Source organism: Gobio gobio (genome assembly GCF_949357685.1).
Source record: "Gobio gobio genome assembly, chromosome: 25".
NCBI lineage: Eukaryota > Metazoa > Chordata > Actinopteri > Cypriniformes > Gobionidae > Gobio > Gobio gobio.
This window is the reverse complement of record NC_137121.1, coordinates 33,221,693-33,241,734: the sequence shown is the minus strand read 5'-3', so window position 1 is coordinate 33,241,734 and position 20,042 is coordinate 33,221,693. Positions and strand designations below refer to the sequence as shown.

General features: G+C 41.9%; 1 protein-coding gene across 5 annotated transcripts in view; it reads right to left on the bottom strand.

Moving 5' to 3' along the window:
* The window catches only part of ano3 (anoctamin 3), a 168,676-nt gene that overhangs the window by 80,261 nt on the left and 68,373 nt on the right, over window positions 1-20,042 (bottom strand). For 3 of the 5 annotated variants that reach the window (XM_079809772.1, XM_079809776.1, XM_079809775.1), the window contains exons 2-8: window positions 19,258-19,458; window positions 14,453-14,583; window positions 13,912-14,067; window positions 7,842-7,942; window positions 7,714-7,758; window positions 7,201-7,335; window positions 3,562-3,668 (exon numbers count right to left, since the gene is read on the bottom strand). In XM_079809772.1, the coding sequence (XP_079665898.1) occupies window positions 3,562-3,668; window positions 7,201-7,335; window positions 7,714-7,758; window positions 7,842-7,942; window positions 13,912-14,067; window positions 14,453-14,583; window positions 19,258-19,458 (876 nt within the window). The remainder of the gene's footprint in view (window positions 1-3,561; window positions 3,669-7,200; window positions 7,336-7,713; window positions 7,759-7,841; window positions 7,943-13,911; window positions 14,068-14,452; window positions 14,584-19,257; window positions 19,459-20,042) is intronic. The other 2 variants (XM_079809773.1, XM_079809774.1) reach the window with 1 other exon arrangement.

The following is a 20,042-nucleotide window of genomic DNA, read 5'->3' as shown; positions in this document are numbered from 1 at the left end:
ACTCACACAAATGTTTTTCCAGACCTGTATATTTTTCTCTCTTTTTTGCAGTAGAACATAAAAGAAGATATTCAATTGTTGTAGAATTCAAGACTGGTCTTGGTCTCGATAAACTTTTTCTGCTAGATGCCCCGTTATTGCTGTCTGGCCTGTTCTGCAATGCGGTCATCACTATAGCTGACAGATTTCAGGCAGCTAAGAAACAAACAGCAGCATTTCAGCAGTTTATCCCTCACCAGGTCCAAGGGCCAGAGCTAAGGCCAGTGTGGTATCCCACATTCCCCCTCATAAGGACTGGGGACCGGGGCACCACATGCAATACCATTCGTTTAGGGTGAAGACAGGTCTGAGGACCGTCATTGCCTTTTGGGCACCTGTAGAAAAATCCAGGAATCCCGGCACCAAGGCGATTGGGGCATCAAGGGCTGATGCCCTTGTGAGGCTATTCTGCCAACCCGCCACCTTCAGTGTTTCAGGGATCGGTAGCCTCCCTCCCTATCTTATATTTATATTTTTGCATTTAGCAGACGCTTTTATCCAAAGCGACTTATAGTGCCCGTATTACAGGGAAAATCAGACAATCCCCCTGGAGCAACATGGAGTAAAGTGCCTTGCTCAAGGACACACTGGGGGTGACCGCTGGACCAGCGACCTTCTGCGTATCAGTTCCATGGTTTAACCCACTGGACCACCATCTCACATCACCTTCATCAGCAATCTTGCTGGAAAAAGGCGCCCAACCCATCTTTTGAGGCCACAAACCATGTGAGGTTGGGGGCAGTTGGCTCCCCACTAGGTTGGGCACTCTTCTCTCAACAAGTCTCCAATTGTGAGTTTGTTGTCTGAACAGTACTCTGAGGATATACAGGTTCAAGATGTTAACGCTCATGCTTATCATGTCTCAACCTAATCCCAGGATTGGTTTGTCATGATAGATCTGTAAGACGCATATTTTCATATAGAAACTCTACCCGAACCAGGAAGTTTCTCAGCTTTGGTTTGCTTTTTGGGCGAAGCATACCAATATCGAGTTCTTCCTTTCGGCCTAGCCTTGTTGCCTTTCACCTTCAAAAACTGCATGGATGTGACTCTGGCTCCATTATGACTCCAGGGCATCTGTGTGCTGAATTACACTGACAGCTGGCTGTTTCTGGCCCAGTCGGAGGAATTAGTGGTTCGGCATTGAGATGTTGTTCTCGCTCACTTTTATTTTTAGATTAAATCTCAAGAAGAGTTTGTGTTTTTGCACATTTGACCATTCAAGTGCTGTTCGATGAGCATGAGGTTGTGCAACCCCATATGGTTTTAATGGCTATGCTATTAACTGTGGGAAGACCACAGTTTCTAACTGGGAAAAAATTACCTTCACAAAACTTTTGCAGTGGACGCCTCTCTTACATACTTGGGGACCATCCTGGATGGTCCTCCAGCTTGGGGTCTATGGGAAGGCCTTATCTTTCATGGCGCATGAAATGCCTGGAGATGAGGGCGGTGTCTCTAGGGTTGATCCTTCACCCTTGGCTCCCACACTTGAGGCGTATTACAGGTATCATCATGACTGATGCCTCCCTCATAGCTCCATTAGGGCTAGATATTATGGTTTAGCATAATTTCCCCCAGCGGGGGACCCTGAATGCATTTCCCCCGAAGCTCTGCTCCAGGGAGTTCTAGCGGCGGGTATGGCAAGACAGAGTATGCCTGCTACTCATAGCTCCGTTTTGGCCATCCCAAGTTTGGTTCTCGGACCTAGTGTCTCTCCTAGAAGGCTCTCTCTGGAAATTCAGGTGCAGGGGTTGATCTTTTACCCTTGACCTGAGATTTGGAAACATGTGGGCTGCCCCCTGAGGGTGATCAGCTCATAGATTTGGGTCTCTCAACCAGGGTTCTTGAGAAAATGTTTAGCCCTAGATCTCCCTCTACAAGAAATTCTACCCTCTGAAGTGGCATCCTCTTTGCATTGTGGTGCGATCAGCGCCACTTGGACCCAGTCCACTACCTGGTGCTAGAGTCTGTGGGAGCCTCCCTGGTATCTAGTTTCTTGCATTCATTGTGCCCTTGGTGTCAGCCTCAAAGAGGTTTATAAATCTCAAGGTATCTCTGTTATTGGCGATAACATCGCTCAAAGGAGTAGAAGACTTGCAGGCACTTTCAGTAGCTGCATCCTGCTTAGATTTTGCCCCTGGACTGGTCAAAATCATTGCACCCAAGGAAGTCATTGCACCCTAGGGATCTGAAGGTGCCCCAACCTTTCATCCTGTCATCCTTCTCGCTCTGCCATTTGAACTCACCAGAGCAGGAGAGGCTTTCAGATTTATTTGACCAATGAGGCATGTGGTTTGGCTTTGCCTCTAGGCATCACAGCCCACTCTACTCGGAGTATGTTTTTTTTCTAAGGTGCTATCCAAGGGTGCATGAAGGTAATGCTCCATGAGAAGGAAATTATACAATGCGTTGGTTTGGCATACTTCACGCATGCCTGCGTGGCTCCTAAGCGTCATACCCTGACCACCATTGATCAATAGAATTGACCTGATTTTACATGTGCTTCAGACACTGGTGCACATTGAAGGTGTTCCCATAGGACAACGACCATGATGTAGCATCTCATTCCCTTCTCAGGGAACCAAGTTACATGCATAACCTGAGACATTATTATTAATAGTTTGTGTTGTGAGCCTCATATTGAGTACCAAACATGCATTATTGATCAAGCCCATTACATGGAGACAGATGTCTTTTAAAAAAGAGCTGGTTGGCTATTACCTTCCTTCATTTGATTCAAACTCTCAGATTAATAAAGCCATATTTGTATACAATGTCTCATTTGCTGCTGATGTTTTGAGTTCACTGGGACATTATACTGAGCTGCAGTGGCATGATTGAGCACAGGGATTTATGGGGGATTTAGAGTTCTTCTCCCAATCTGATCTGGCCTGAGTAGGCAGTCATTATTAATTTATTAACAGGAAAATCCTACTTGCAAGACCAGACTTAATCAGCAGAAAACCACAAGAGCAGGCAGACAAGAAAGCCAAATGAGAAGGGCATAAGCATGACATTCAAAATAAGCGGACTAAAAGAGAGATTAGAGGGGGGGGGGGGCATATTCAGTTAAAAAGGTCAAATAAAACTATAACACAGCTCTTTAAATATTTACGAACAGAAAGTTATTGACAAAAAAATTTGATTACTAGACCTCTCTCTGTCTGTCTGTCTGTCTATAGATATTTGACAGCTTTGTGACATAATTTTCTTGGGAATTAAGTGTTGGAATTATTATTATTATTACGTCATGAAAATTATGTCACAATGCATAAAATCTTAAACTGTTTGTCTGACCAAAAAAAAAAAAACCTGAAAATAAATTATATTTGCAATTCTCTCAATTTTGTAAATGACTACAGTCTTTTTAATAACCATTACTGGGGAAAAAAAGATGATGAGTGAGAGGACATGATATAGCATTGTGTATATGATATGGATAGATCATAGAGACTGGAGTGAGAAAAAAATGTGCGTGACATTTTGATGGTTTCAGGGGTGATTTAGCTGACCTCTTACCCATCTTAGACTTCCCATCCTCATACTTTGTGCGCTGCAGTACATGATGTACTATTCTGCTTCTGGTTGAGTTCGAGAAAAACGTCTCTCTGTTGTTGATGGTAAAACTACAAAAAATAAAGTACATTGTTTTAATACACAAATATGTTGTAGCTTGCATGCATTCATCTACTATACTGAATACAGTAAAGATGAATACTCTACAGCAGCCTAGAGATCAGCACTCTCTATTTATTTAGAGGTATTTATATAGAGAGAGATATTTAGTATGTCAGTGTAAATATCAAATTAGAGAGGATTGCCGCTGACCCAACGCATCAATCTCAAAGCAGATTGTGTGGATTAGTACTCCCAGCTGTCTCAGAATACAGACAAAAACTCATATTTAAAGATAGGCTTCTTTTCCTTAATGAGTCTCACAGAACCTATAAAGAACATGTTCAGGTCATATTGCACCTCAAAATCAAAAGAATTAAAACTTTTGGTTGCACTTTATTTTACAGTATATGCACTTATGTGTACTTACAGTTTACTTACCTAAGAGAGTACTGGGTAATATAAGGTAACATGGGTTAAGGTTAGGTTTAAGGATAAGTTCAGGGTTAGTGCCTAATTATATTTGTCAAGGTTCTGTCACTTTGGTCTAGTTTACTCTTGGTTTGTGACAGAGCCCTGACACTCCTGTATTGTTTGTCTCATCTTGTGTGAGCGCGCAGCTTTGAGCATGCTCGAGCTGCGTGCTCTTCTGTCCTTGTGAGTTTTATGTGCGGGGCGTGGTGTTCGGATCCCAGCACTTCAGTCTAGTTTGGGTTTGGGTTTTGTGTTGGGATTCGGACATTCATTTTCTGTCACGAGCGCACAGAATGAGCAATCACTCATTCTCGGGTGCTCTGTCTTGTCGTGTGAGCGTGCCCTCTTCTGTCCTTGTGTGTTGTGTTCTGGTAGCACGCGGTTTGTGTTTACATCGGCCGCGTGCTTTCATGTTATGTTTTGTCTTGTGTTGTTTAGCACGTGGCTGGTGTTTTTCACTGGCTGCGTGCTTTCATGTTGTCATGTTTTGTGTGAACATGCAGCTGATGAGTTCTCATTAGCTGCATGTTCATGTCACGTTTGGTGTGAGCACATGTCTTGTCAAGTGTTTCTTTGTGCCATGTGCTCATGTCTATTGTCTAACCCCGCCCACCTTGTTTCCTGATTATTGGTTAATTTGCCCCACCTGTCTTCCCTCGTTAGCCAAGCCCAAGCCCAAACCCTAGCCCAAGCCCAAGCCCAAGCCCAAGCCCCACCCCCCCTTTGGGTAGTTTTGTCTTGTCTTGTTTTATTTTATTATTATCATTAAAAAGCCCATATTTCTGCATCCCTGAGTCCTCGCCTCATCCCTTCACCCAAACCCTGGCAATATTACCCAGTTATTGCAATTACTATAATAAGTACATAGTATATACATGGATTAATAAACAGGATTGTAAAATAAAGTACTACCAAATTTTGCTTTAAGAACACAAAACATCTTGGTTACATATGTAACCCTCGTTCCCTGAATGAGGGAAGGGAGACGTACGTTGGACGTCACAACGAATTGGGATCACTTCTGAGAGCCCTATCAGCTTGAGTGTATACAGAACGAGCCAATGCACACTTTGGCGTGCAAGATTTGCATCTCGTGCTCAGTCCCACAGTGCAGGTGTAAATACGGAAGCGGATCCAGCGCATATTTGTTTTTCACTGAGGAGCCGAACTAGGGACTCGGCCGTGCAGTAATGGTACAGCAACCGTGGCAACGGGATGTACATGTCCGTTCCCTCCTTCAGGGAACGAGGGTTACATATGTAACCGAGACTGTCCCTTTCAGTCTGTCAAGTTCCACATACGTCGGACGTCACCGACGAATTGGGATCCCTATGGAAAACCCCACAGCTGTTGTCACTTCCAGCGCCCTGCTTAAGCCCCTCAGACCTCCGTCTATTGGGGCGGGAACTTGCACAAGGAAAGTCACTGCTGCTGTTCCGCAAGACCCACTCAGCAGAGTATTGGATAACGCTGGGAAAGCGTGCCAGAGGGGACGCTGCGGAGTCCACATCCTACGCGTAGGGAGGTATCATGTGGAACAGGGTTATTCAAATCTTGCCCTAGAGGGCCAATGCACTGCAGAGTTTAGCTCCAACCCTAATCAAACACACCTGAACATGCTAATCAATGTCTTCAGGTTCATTAGAAAATCACAGGTAGGTGACTTTGATCAGGGTTGGAGCTAAACTCTGCAGCGCATTGGCCCTCCAGGGCAAGATTTGAATAACCCTGATGTGGAAGATACACATATGGACTGGCTATCCAGGCAGTACAACATACGATATGTCTCTGGGGTGGCCCCGGGGTGCAGCACTGGGGTGAGCTTCCGCTACTGGGCCTGACGTCAGATGCTCCGCCACATCTGACAGACGCATGGTGGTGGAGGAACTTAACAGGGTTCGCCTAGCTGGGAAACTTACTGGAGCAACAAAGCGCATGTATCCGGTCCATGAGGAGGGGAATGGCGCATTCAACCGACACTAGAACGGGCACTTCGGTGTTACCGGCTGGTTGAAGCGAGCACACGGGAAGAAACCGGCTCTACACGGAGGCTATAGAATCTAGCAAACGTGTTGGGTGTCGCCCAGCCAGCAGCTCTACATACAGTACAGTATATCTGCCAGTGAGGCGCCATGCGCCAGCGCCCAGGAAGAGGCAACACTAGTGGAGTGGGCTCTCAATCCGAGCTGGCAAAGCACGGTACGCCAAGACTAAAGCAACCACTATGCAGTGGGCCATCCTCTGCTTGGAGACAGCGTTTCCCTTCTGCTGTCCTCCGTAACAGATGAAGGTCCTGAAGCTTTGCGTTCTGTCCACGTATAACCGCAGAGTGCGGACGGGACAAAGAAAAGCCAGGGCTGGGTCTGCCTCCTCCGAGGGCAGAGCTTGCAGGTGCACCACCTGGTCCCGGAAGGGAGTGGTGGGAACCTTGGGCACATATCCGGGATCACATGAGAGTTGGCCAGCCTGAACTCTAGCAAAGATTCGTCGCAGCAATTGTGGTGCTTTTCTCAGGGATCCCAATTTTTCTTTTTATGATCTATTTTGTGTTTAAAGCTATGAAAAGACAAATTAAACCCTACTTCCCAATTCCAATACTTCTGTGCCTACAAAACCTGTGTCCGACCTCAAATAAACCCTTACTAATAGCACTTCCTTAACAAATAAACTCTATTGCCCCAGGACACAGTAATTTATGAGGTCATGTATTTAATCTGATCTCTGATCTGTAAAGTGGATGTCAGCAAACAGTGACTTGTGCATTCACAAACAGTCATCAAGTTCAAGTACATCAAGTACACGGTCTAAAAGTGCTTCCATAATAAAATCTGCCATAAAACGGTCAGCTGAGGCTGAATTCTGTTCATTTGTTGATGAAGGTTGCAGGATTGTGGTCTCAGCTTCAGGCGTCAGCTTCAGATTGCAGCTATTTAATTGCAGTGTCATATTTCCAGAAAGCAAAAGGTTTCATGCAATGACATTTCTGTTCTGTCATAAAGTAGGGCTATTTGAAATTATTTAAGAAAACATGCGATTTGGTTATAACAAGGTCATGAAAGAGAAACGTACTGGTGCACTCTGGCCCTGCTGAAGGGGGCGGTGTAGCAGTCGGTTTCTTCCAGATCTGGTAATGCCTCCTTATCCAGTTTCATTGGGTTCCTGGGCAGCCAGCTCTTCAATTGACGAAATCTCAGCTGAAATTGACTGTAGAGATACATTTTCATTAGCATTCGTCAAAAATTTTAGTATTTTCTCCAATAAAAAAAAAAAATGACAGGTAGTATAAGTAGTTTCTCAATTTTAAACTTACAGTACCTTCTATAGTTGAATTATTTTTTTGATGCAAATTAAATCAAGCCTGTTTAACTCAGAGGTGACTTAGTCCCTGAGACGCACAACAAATATCACGCTAATTAATTTATTCCCCACAGCTACAGTCTGAATCAAAATTAAGTTCACATAAATGAACAAATCAGAAGTACTGGGTTCTTGACTATAATGCAAATAACATTAAATCATTAACTAACAACCAGCCATACATGTGGAAACACAGAACAGGAAGAACTCCCAGCAATATCTTACCTTCCCATATTTTTTTTCTTCCAGTCTGTGAAGTAACACTTTTTCCTGTAAAATGCATATATCATATAATCACATTGAAATTACATACAGTATGAAATTTAGCACAGTACAATGACAGTGAGCTCTACCTGAAGGGCATTCTAATGTTCATTTGCTCTGCATATTTACACAGCGTGTCCCACGGTGCATGAATCTTCACAAATAGGATATCACTGTTGGTTAATGAGGGCTGTCAAAGAGAAAGACAAAATCATTATCAGCATATAATAAACATAGGCATATAATTAGTTAGTTGAGTACGAGAGTCTGGTAGGACCAGGCTAACAATTTGCAACTAGAGGCTAAATTTTGTGAACAATCTGATGTTGGCTTGAAACCTGAACCTCGGGCCCGGACTTGAACGCGGGTCGCCTTGTGCAGAGCTGCGGCATTTGACAGAACACTTGTTCTAAATCAGATTCACTTAAAGTAGCACAAGATTACATTTATTTGATTGCATTAGTGAGAGAGCGAGTGAATTAATCCTACCTGTGCAGTTTCTCTCTACTAATAGTGAAGCTGTGGGTTTTAATTACTTCAAAAACAGAAAGGAATGTTAAGCTATGTTATTGATAAATCACAGCACAGCGTTGACAGTTATGCACTCCTGAATGTGTGTGCGTAATCTGCACGTGATATGCATGCTACTGTCTGTATGTGTGTGCGTGTTACAATGTAGCAGTGCATTAGTTTAGAAATTAACTTACCTGTATAATAAACGTTAAACTTTACAAAAAACTCTGTTTTAAACATGCATTCACCCGATCAATATTGAGTATCCAGGTGGTATAAACAAACAACTTCTGCTAGTCAGCTTGAGATCCTTTCCATCTAAACTGGTTATGTATCTTAAGCTTAGTCGTGAATGTTTTATGAGCAGTAGGATAAATATATTCATCTGCACAATCAAGCATTTTTTTACATTAGTTACAAAGTGTAGCTTTAAAAGTGCACTATGTAAAAAAATTTCAGTAAATTATCCAAAAACCAATAGGCCAGTGTTATATATTTTGTTCAGTTGAGTACTTACAATATCCCAAATGTTTCCAACTATTTGTAAATTGTGAGAAAATGCTATTTTAACCAAGGAACCGGGACGTGTGCGGGAGTCGCCTGTCGATGACATCATATCTGTGTTCCCCTCGGTTTCCGGTTTTATTCTGCAGAAACGCTTTACTCTCACTGCAGTGTGAACAAGTTTCATAGCAGCCGCCGAGAGAATGCACAGAGTAACGTCATAACATCATTTTCAAAACACTCAGATGTATCTAATATGATAAACAGGAAAAGAGGAAGTGGCGCTGGCGACTGTGGCATAATAAAAGTCCCTCTGCTCGCGAGGCATGTGTAGCGTTCATCTTATTAACAATCGCTCCAGCGCCCTTGCTCAGCTCCTGCTCTGCTTCACTACAGTAACATTAATAATCGCATCCATGAATGTGATTTCTGCCCGAGTCCTATCCCGATTCTTTCCCACCGGCTGTGAGGTGAAGACCACATGTCCCAAGATTCTGCGCTCAAACTTGGCATCATCAAACTATGCCTTTGTTTTGAATAGGCGACCTCCAGCGGACGGAAAAGTTACATAGTGCACCTTTAAGTGGAACTATAGTGGTAACATGGTTCTGAGCCTCATTTTAAACAGAACAAATACAAATAATAAAAAAGAACATATAATAATTACTTTGATCTCCGGGGGTCAACATTTCCTGAAGGTTTTGTTCATTTTTAATAGTGTCAAAACTTATGACAGAATTAGGAAAAGCTAAGTTGCAAGCAAGTTTGGAAAAAGTTATGTTCCGACAATAGAGAAGAGAAATGGAGGTTGCAGAGTTGTGCACAGTATAAAAATGGTATGACAGATCTGGGAGAAGAAAAGTAGGTTTGATAAAGTATAGTCCAGGTGTTCAGATACTAATATAGCACATTTGTTGCCAAAGAAACCACACAAGACAAACCATCTTGTAATAATGAACAAAGTCCGATATTGTCACATGGAGTGCTCAAGCATACAAAAGGGTGTCTGCATTACATATCATCAGATCTTTAGTCTAATGAGAATCAAATGGTTGCAAGTGTGTAATCGCTCTTGAGGAAGCTGAATGCATTCATTGTGATATGTTCGCTATGGGAAGCTCCACCCTTGCTTGACTCTCCCTTAAGGGATGAGAGTCGAGCTTCTGCACATCATGCTCCCATCTTGTCATTGGGGGTAGAGCGAGCATGTTCGGCTCTGAAGAGAGCTGAATGCACTGAGGAAGCTCCTCTCTCGCTTGACTCTTTTCTTGTGGGGTGCGAGTGAAGAGTTTGCACCATGCGGATCAGGCTGAAGCAGCGCAGTGGCTTCCACCGTGGGGTCGAGGCAGATGTTATCAAATGAGTCACCTCCTCTGCTTTACCACCTTGAGGCTCATGGCAAGGCATAGCGGCAAAGAGCGTGTGGAGATACAAATGCTGTTCAATGGCTTCTAGGCATATGTGATAAGGAGAAAGAGAAACCTTTCTCTTTGATCCTCTGATCTAGCACTCTGGCTTCTTTGGACTGCCGGCGAGGTGGTCATGGAGAAGATACAGAGGCCAGGTCTCAGTCAGCGGCTTGCAGGAGATATATCCCTCTCTGGGGTTGCACGAGGGTTGGAGGGGTAGTATTTAGTATCTAGGGCCCTCCACATAACACAGCCTATCGTGGCCATCAGGTAAGACTAATTATTATTGTTTTATGTAAGCCGGCCTGTTGTGGTCCTTCTCATAATTGACCTATCTGTAAGCCCCTCCCCTCGAACACAGATGAGCCAATGGCAGTTGAGTATCAGTTGCACGGGGACAGGAACTTGGACATCTTTCGGTTTCTTCGCCATAGAGAAACATTGGAAGATCTGACGCTCTCATCGGTTTGATGGTGTTTATGCTCCAAAAATGGTAAAACGATGTGCCTGAGGTGCTTGTAAGAGTATGCTTTATTTTATACCATTTCCTAAACCCAAACAAGACATCTGTTCATCTGTGGTATGCAGTGAGTCCATGCTAACTCCAAACCTAAATAACCTAACGTTAACTGTTCTCATGTAACAGTGTAGGTCAAAAACACATAAACAAAGGTCTACGTTTCAGTGCCTCTCCATATTAAACTGGTTAAATATCAATTCATTTAATCTAACCCTGCGGTACATGAACAGTGTTGATCCTGGACGTTGTCATCGGAGATCCTGACGACCGTAACATGATGCTTTTCCTGCTTGCATTGTGATCTGTAAACCCTCGCTTCCAAATTAATCTCCCACCATATTTATTTTAAAATCTTTTATATTTCCCACTTGAATGCTCCTCGACGAGAGGTGGTCCTTCTGTGTCCAAAAGTTATCAAAAACATCTTGGGACAAGGTTTTCACACGGACAGCTGTTACTGTAAGACAGTAAGCAACTCCATTTGTCAGTCCAAGTTCGGAACAGTAACTAAGGGTGGCGGGGCTTACCGATAGGTCAATTAAGAGAAGCCTCAACTGGTTGGTATCAATTCAAATTTCTTTTGGGGGTAAGCTCCACCCTAGTCTCAGCCTCAGACATGACGTAGACCCATGGACCGTTGGCTGAATGTCTGATGCATATGGCACACTTAACTGGAAACACTTCAGGAGTTTCGAAGTCGTCATCTGATTGATTGAGGACGTGTGTGTCGAGTTCTTAAATGGTCCGCCTGGAAACAAATGCCGTGACGCCAAACTCCCTTGTATGCCGTCATGTTTACAACAGTGACAATGAGTGCTTACCAAGATCAACTAAACGCTGGATTTTCAAAAGTATGTGAAGTTTGCGGCTCCATTGTTGCAGTAAAGTTGCACAACGTTCTTGAATTAATCATTTATAAATGCACGCCGGTCTGCAGAGACATCGACTTTACATTTCCACACAGAACAAAACGAACTGTGATTGGTTGCGTTACATGTCCGTCAAACGTCCTCTTGGGCGGTCCTTGACCAATGAAAGCTGCCATGGAGTCCAGACCGTCAGTCTGAAGGTCTGGCTATGCGAGACTAGCTCCACCCCTACATTCATCTTCAGACAAGACCTGCCGAATCTGAATCCCCCACAATTTGGACTAAGGACGGGGCCTATGCCAAAGAGAATTTTTTATACAACCCCAAATCAGAAAAAGTTGGGACAGTATGGAAAACGCAAAAAAAACAAAGTTTGACTTGTATTTCATTGCAGACAATATGAACACAAAATATTTCATGTTTTGTCTGGTCAACTTCATGTCATTTGTAAATATGCATCCTTTCCTGTCATTCAGACCTGCAACACATTTAAAAAAAAGTTGGGACAGGAGCAATTTAGGGCTAGTAATGAGGTAAAATGGTTAAATAATGATGTGATTTGAAACAGGTGATGTCAACAGGTGATTGTAATTATGATTTGGTACAAAAGCAGCATCCAAGAAAGGTCTAATCCTTTAGGAGCAAAGATGGGCCGAGAATCGCCAACAAATATGTGAGAAAATTATTGAAATGTTTAAAAACAATGTTCCTCAAAGAAAAATAGGAAGAGATTTGGATATTTCACATTCAACAGTGCATAACATAATTAAAAGATTCAAGGAATCTGGAGGAATTTCAGTGCGTAAAGGACAAGGGCGCAAGCCTAAGCTGAACAACCGTGATCTCCGATCCCTCAGGCGGCACTGCATCAAGAATCGTCATTCATCTATAAGCGATATCACCACATGGGCTCAGGACTACTTTGGCAAACCTTTGTCAAGTACCACAATACGTAGTTACATCCACAAATGCCAGTTAAAACTGTACTGTGCCAAAATGAAGCCCTATGTTAACAGTGTCCAGAAGCGTCGTCGACTTCTCTGGGCTCGGAGGCATCTGGGATGGACCATCACACAGTGGAAACGTGTACTGTGGTCAGATGAATCAGTATTTCAGGTATTTTTTGGGAGGAATGGACGCTGTGTGCTCCAGACCAAAGAAGAAAAGGATCATCCAGACTGTTACCAGCAACAAGTCCAAAAGCCAGGGTCTGTCATGGTATGGGGTTGTGTCAGTGCCCTTGGCAAAGGTAACTTGCACTTCTGTGAAGGCACCATTAATGCTGAAAAGTACATAGAGATTTTGGAGCATAATATGCTGCCTTCAAGAAGACATCTTTTCCAGGGACGTCCATGCATATTTCAACAAGACAATGCAAAACCACATTCTGCACACATTACAAAGTCCTGGCTGCGGAGGAAGAGGGTACGGGTACTTGACTGGCCTGCCTGCAGTCCCGACCTGTCTCCAATAGAGAATATGCGGCGCATTTTGAAGCGCAAAATGCGACAACGAAGACCCCGTACTGTTGCCCACCTTAAGACTTGTTTGCAGGAAGAATGGGACAAAATTACACCTGAAACACTTCATCACTTGGTGTCTTCAGTCCCTAAACGTCTTTTAAGTGTTGTGAAAAGGAATGGCAACATTACAAAGTGGTAAATGCTTTACTGTCCCAACTTTTTTTGAAATGTGTTGCAGGTCTGAATGACAGGAAAGGATGCATATTTACAAATTACATGAAGTTGACCAGACAAAACATTAAATATTTTGTGTTCATATTGTCTGCAATGAAATACAAGTCAAAGTAAATTTAGAAATCACTTCTTTTTTTATTTATTTCCGTTTTCCATACTGTCCCAACTTTTTCTGATTTGGGGTTGTTCAACTAGACATTAATTTTTGAAGCTCGCTACTATGTTAACACTTCCTCCCCACCACCACAAGGTTGGTCTCTGTCCATCCGTCGGGGGTAGGATCCACTCCTGTCTTTTTGAATCTTGACTGAGAGCCATTAGGTTTGTTCTAAAACCTACACACATTGTAATGCAAGATTGCTACATGAAGGCTATTCCAAAATGTATTGTTAGCCGCTAGGGTTAGGGTTAGTCTAACACCAGACTCTATTAGAATCAATTATGGGTCAGGTTTCCTGTCTTTACATCACATTAGGAGAGACAGAGGCAGCTTCCTGTAGACAGCAGACAGCAAGACAGATAACTTTGGATCAGAGCTACTGTCTCAATTTTCTGCTGGAATTCAAAACTGGCCGGACGAAAAGGATCAATGCAAACAAATTATGTTAAAATACCACAGTCATCTAGTGAAAAATATTGTTGTGTACCTCCTTCTCCAGCATTAGACCTTCCGCCCGCAGGTTCCTCTCAAACGTGCACCTCTTCTCCACCTGAGGGCTGGATTTCTTATACACTAAGATGTAGTCGATACGCTTCTTCCCATCTCTAAACATCAATCCCGAGGGGTTGTCTAGACTGTTCCCCTGAAAATAATCAGAACATGTCTTTATTTCATTATATTTTTTAGGAATGTTCAAAATCACTTTTGAGGTAACCGTAATTTATGTTGCAGAAAACGGGAACGATTTGTTACCATCAACATTTTTTTACTCATAGATCAAAAAACCCATTCAACTTTCTAGAGGAAGTAGATGTTTAGCTGTTGGCCTACAAATATCATCTATATTCTGCTGATTCATCATTTAACTAATGACTATGAGGAGATTTTTATATGATAAGCGTTATAAATGGGTGCTTTTTAGGTTTCCAGAAAATGCTTCTCAAGGTTTCATTCATTATCAAGCATGGATTTGGACGAATACGTTGGTAGCATCTCAGCAGCTGCTATCAAGAAGGGAGATGTTTTACCTGTGTGGAGTCTGTGCGGGCCTCCAGCTTTCCCCTGGACACCGGCTTCTGCTGGACATGGGGTGTTTCATCTGTTTTAGGTGCACAATCCCCCGCCTCCCTCTCTTCCGTATAGACATCCTGACCTGTGTCTGTCCAAAAGAGTGAAACACTGGGTTCTATGAGCATAACTCTTAAACAAAATGGTGATGAATACAGATGTGCAACTGCCCCATAAAAAAACCCAACATGCATACTGTATGCCTATCTGAGTGTGGTATAACCATACTTATCAGCGAATAATCAGAATAATGAAAATTGCATGTAAACTGGAGTGAAGAGTTCTGCTCATGTCATGCAAATTATCACTCTGATTATTATTAATAGTCGCATTATTGCTGCACATGTTAATGTAGTCACTGTCTATTGTGACCCTGGTAATGGTCCAGATCTAGTACTGACACTACAAAAGGCAGACCTGAAATTTCTCTGTATGAACATGTGGACTAAAGCCAACTATATGAAAATCCGCTGGCTTGGATCAACCATCTCAGTATCCATTATTCATTCTGTTGAGTTGAGCTCATCAGGTCAGGTGCTCCTGCTAAAAGATCTTCTGGCACGAGTGTTGTATCAAAATGATGGCCATTAGTGGGTGGTACTGGACTCAAGGGAGAATGTAATGCGGTTCTTTGGAGGATTCGGGTAGTGTCAGCACTTGGAAATGATTCCAGCACCTTCACTTAGACCCTTTGAGCAGCTCTTGGAAGAAGCTTGTCCACACACCTGTAGAGCTAATACGGGTTAATGACTGCAGCAGTCAGCAGCAATATCCGAGAAGAGAAGATAAAGTGGACTAATATTGGTGATGAAATCAATAACTTTGTGTTAGCAGATTTTTTATAGGCTCGTTGCTTAAATTCAAGGCCCTTTGTCAAACAAAAAACAACCTCAAATTCAATTAGGTCTATAACACCTGAAGAAAGCTATTCCCAGACTCACTGACAACTGTTTGACAAGTGTGGTACACCTCTGGGTGTACATGACCTACATGCCCTCTTCACAGATGGGTACCAAGTTCTGATGGAGCATAATGCTGTGTTCACACCAAACGCGAATAGAGTGTCAAATTTTGAATCCATTCGCGCATCCACAGCGAATTGGACGTGCGTAATCAAGCGTTTGAAGCGAAATAGACGCAGAGCTGCGCCTGGATGACAGCTCGCTCTCACTCCTATATGTAAATTTTAGGCTACAATAAAACGAAATATGTCATAAAACACCACTCTGCCTCTTTTCATTTTCATTAAAAAAATATTAAACATTAATAGCCACACAAATGTGGTCCAGGCAACGCATACCTGGATTATCTTCACTGCATGTATAACAAACGAAATATAAAACACAACCATGTCTCTTTTCGTTTACATAAAAAAAAGTAAAAACATTAACATGTGGTTCAGACAATAAGTGTGCATATATATGATTATCATTGTAATAAAATTAAATATGACATAAAACACAACCCGTCTCTAAAACAGTCTCTTTTTGTTAAATGTCAGTTTATGTGCGATCAATAATAGCCATTATAAAAGTATAAGTAAAAGGTATAAGAAGCTATACAATAAATAAAGCAAACAATTCAGTCAAACAAAGTCAGCGCTAGTAGGCGACAACGGTAAAGTTAAATAGCCTAAACAATAAAGTTATGAAACTTCTCTTTGCCCTCAGTCAAAACGATTTGGCAGACAACAAATTATAGATTCATGACACCAAAGATCGGCCGTTAGATCCACACAAGACGAATAATATCTCATGTTTAACCACCACAGAGACATCAGAGCCAGCGGCAGACGTCAGAAGGACTGGCAGAGGAAAGGCTGCTCTCGCCGGGGTTAATGAGCGCTGAGCGTCCGGTGATCACCTGGATCTCACAACTCCAAAAACGCAAGATAAAATCTTTATAAATAAACCACAGATTTGAGCGTTAAATAAGTACATTCTCGCCTGAAAGAGTCTTAAAACTACATTTTGTTACACAACAACAGTAGTATTTTTAAATTATGCTGGGTTTCTCATCCACTATTGACTTGCCATTAGTTTATCACCGCGTGACAGCAGCAAGCAGGCTCCTGATTGGTAAACGCGCCGCGAATTGACACCAAAGTTCAGATTTTTCCACTCGGGCGTCACACGCGAATTCGCTTCAAATGCGTGAATGCACAAAAAGCACCCCTCTTGGTATTCAAAAGCCCTCGATTGTTTGCTTTATACACTCCACTTCAAAAGGGAACGTCTAGGTTACGTATGTAACCCTGGTTCCCTGAGCAACATTATTAATGGTACATGTGTTAAAAAGAATTACAATATTTTAAATCTTTTTTTTCATTTACATATAAACTATCAAAAAGTTGCATAACTTAGTACTGTACAATAAGTTGGTTTCCCTGTCTTGAGAGGACTTTTGTTATGTCCTGTCTTGCCATATTTTGTAGTTCTTTGTAGTTTTTCGTGATGATTAGTCTTCCCCAGGTGTTGCCTATTAGCCAACTCCTCCTTGTTATCGTGTTAACCTTGTTTCCCTTTGTGTATATACACCCCAGGTCACGTCACGAGAAGACTTTGAGCGAGTGTTACGAGTGTGTAACTATCTCTTAGCTCTGTGCTCATGCTTGAAGAAAAATGTGGTCTCTATTTGCACTATTTATGCTCTATTTATTTTTGGCAAAACCTGTCTTTTACTGAATATGATAATTCATACTCAGAAAGTAGAAATGAAATGACATTCACTACAAGATGATGAGTTAAAACATTTCAAATGCACCTGCAAAAATTTTTTCTAGTCATCATTGAGGATTTCTTAAAAATACTGTGTAAAAATCTTGTCTCGTTCTCGTGAACCCAATCTCGTGTCTCGTCTCGTGAGATAAGTGTCTCGTCACACCCCTAATAATGATTCAATTTATACCACTTTCATAAATTCAATAAAACCATAATTTAAAAAAAACACATTGTTAAAAAATAGTGGTACATTTTATACAGAAAAGGTACATTGCCATCTTGCAAGTTATTTGAACGCACCATGATGTCATAATTACGACTTCCCAAGTTGTAAATACAAACTTCCCAGGACACCATAAGTGCATCTACTAGGATTAATGATATAAGAAAACTGGGCATTACCAACCTGATCTCACAGGAAAACGTATACGAGGAGGCGATTTTGTACAAAAATCATACAAAAACTTAAAGTTTTTAGCAATAAAGTAAGCATAAAGGTCCAACCCTAACCCCACCCCAACCATAACCATCATATGAAAACATATGAATGAGATTGTACAATTTCATATAAATTAACTACCAATTAGCCAAAATGTAAAATAGTTATGAACTGAGATAGTGCTTGTGAGTGTGAAACACTGAAAGGTTTGTTATGTTTATTACATTAGTTAGGGCAGGCCATCTTATCACGCTAATATGTTAGCTTCAGGGGCGCGGGAAGATGTTTTAGGTTGGGGGTGCTTTTTTGTGTGTGTGTGGGGTGTCACCACATTTGAAGAAACAATATTTAATTCTATACAAGTCTCAACAAGTCTTCAACAAGTCTATAAAACACAAAGCACGACAAGTATAGTCTTGGTGAGAACACTTGTTTAAACAGCATAAATAAAAGGGTTATTGAGCTGTTTGCACTATCATATACAATAAAAGAGAAAACTGTGTACAATAAAATTAATGCAAAAAACCTGCCTACCTTACCAGAGTATGCGAGCGAAGCGGAGCGGAGCTCCACTCATGAACCGCTCACCGGTAAAACGATGTGCGCTCAAATCCCGCTCCGACATGACATTTATCTTTACTGTAGCGTAGCCTACTATACTTGTTGTAGCCATTACAACACGTATTTAGTTTTATATGTTTAAATATTATAATGTTATTTTTTAATTTTGAAAAGTGAACAGGACACATACGATGAGAAATATTTCAGAAGACATGGGGGTCAGAAATGATTTTGACCACTTTATTTTTTGAAAGCCTTTCTTTAAAGGTGAACTATGTAGGATTTTTGCAGTTAAATATCCAGAAACCACTAGGCCAGTGTTATATATTTTGTTCAGTTGAGTACTTAGAATATCCCAAATGTTTCCAACTATTTGTAAATCGTGAGAAATTGCTATTTTAACCGAGGAACCGGGACGTGTGAGCGATGCGTGTGAGGGAGTCGCCTGTCGATTGCGTCATATCTGCGTTCCCCTCGGTTTCCGGTTTTATTCAGTGAAACGCTTTACTCTCACTGCAGTGTGAACAAGTGTCATAGCAGCCGCCGAGCGAACGTCATAACTTCCTTTTCAACACACTCAGATATATCTAATACGATAAACAGAGTTGCGTTACCTCATACTCATGACTGGAAAAGAGGAAGTGGCGCCGGCAACCGTGTCATAATAAAAGTCCCGCCGGCGACTATGCCATAATAACAGTCCTGCTGTTCAATCGCTCCTGCGGCCTTGCTCAGCTCCACAACACTCAGTCCTGCTCTGCTTCAGACTACAGTAATGTTAATAATCACATCCATGAACATGATTTCTGCCCGAGTCCTGTCCTGACTGTTTTCCACCGGCTGTGAGGTGAAGACCACATGTCCCAAGATTCTGCGCTCAAACGTGGCGTCATCAAACTACGCCTTTGTTTTTAACAGGCGACCTCTAGTGGACGTAAAAGTTACATAGTGTACCTTTAAAGTGAATTTCGTTTTGCATAAACTGTATCTTAATTTTAACCATAAGCTAAATAAAAACCCAAAGAAAAGCCATGCTAGTGCTCACCTGTAGGAGGAGGTGTGATGTGTGTGCAGGAGGCGCTGACGCTGTGACTGTATGTTTTGGGTTCAGGACTCAGAGGCACAGACAGGAAGTGATTGAGGTTCTGAGGATGTGTCTGACTCTGAGCCAGACATGGCAAACTGCGGCGAGACGACTTTAGCGTTTTCTCCTTCAAAATCTCACTGATACTGGTGTGCATACCTGCTGAGAGAGAAACATAAAACATACACAACTGAGAGATGGGATTCAAAATACCAACATTTTCACTTTAAAAATAGGGACATATTTATTTGCAAATAAAAAGGCACATATATCTGATGACATACACATTGAGAAATTGTAGCAGGTGGTTGCACAAACGTGTGAATGAATGAATCCAAAACTCCAAACATATAATATAATACTGTAATTATTATTTAATGATTTTGTTGTTGTTTTTTGTTTGTTTGTTTGATTGTTTTGGGTGAGTCAGTTCTTTTGTCCCACGTCTCAAGATTTAGTGTAATCTGAATCTGATCCAAAGACTCTGTAATGCAATTATACCAGTAAAACTCACTTACACTATCAAATGCAAAGGTATAATGATCCCTTACAGGATAGCCAGTGTATTACATTTACTTAATTAAATAACTCCTGGGAGAAGAGTCGGTCTTTAGTGACTCACAAGGTCATCATGATAAAGGATTGACTAATGCCACATGGGCAAGATGCTGTCACAGAAGGCAGTCACAGAAGATGCTGTTTTGGTAATAATTTCCATTATATGGACCATAAGTAAATTGATAAAA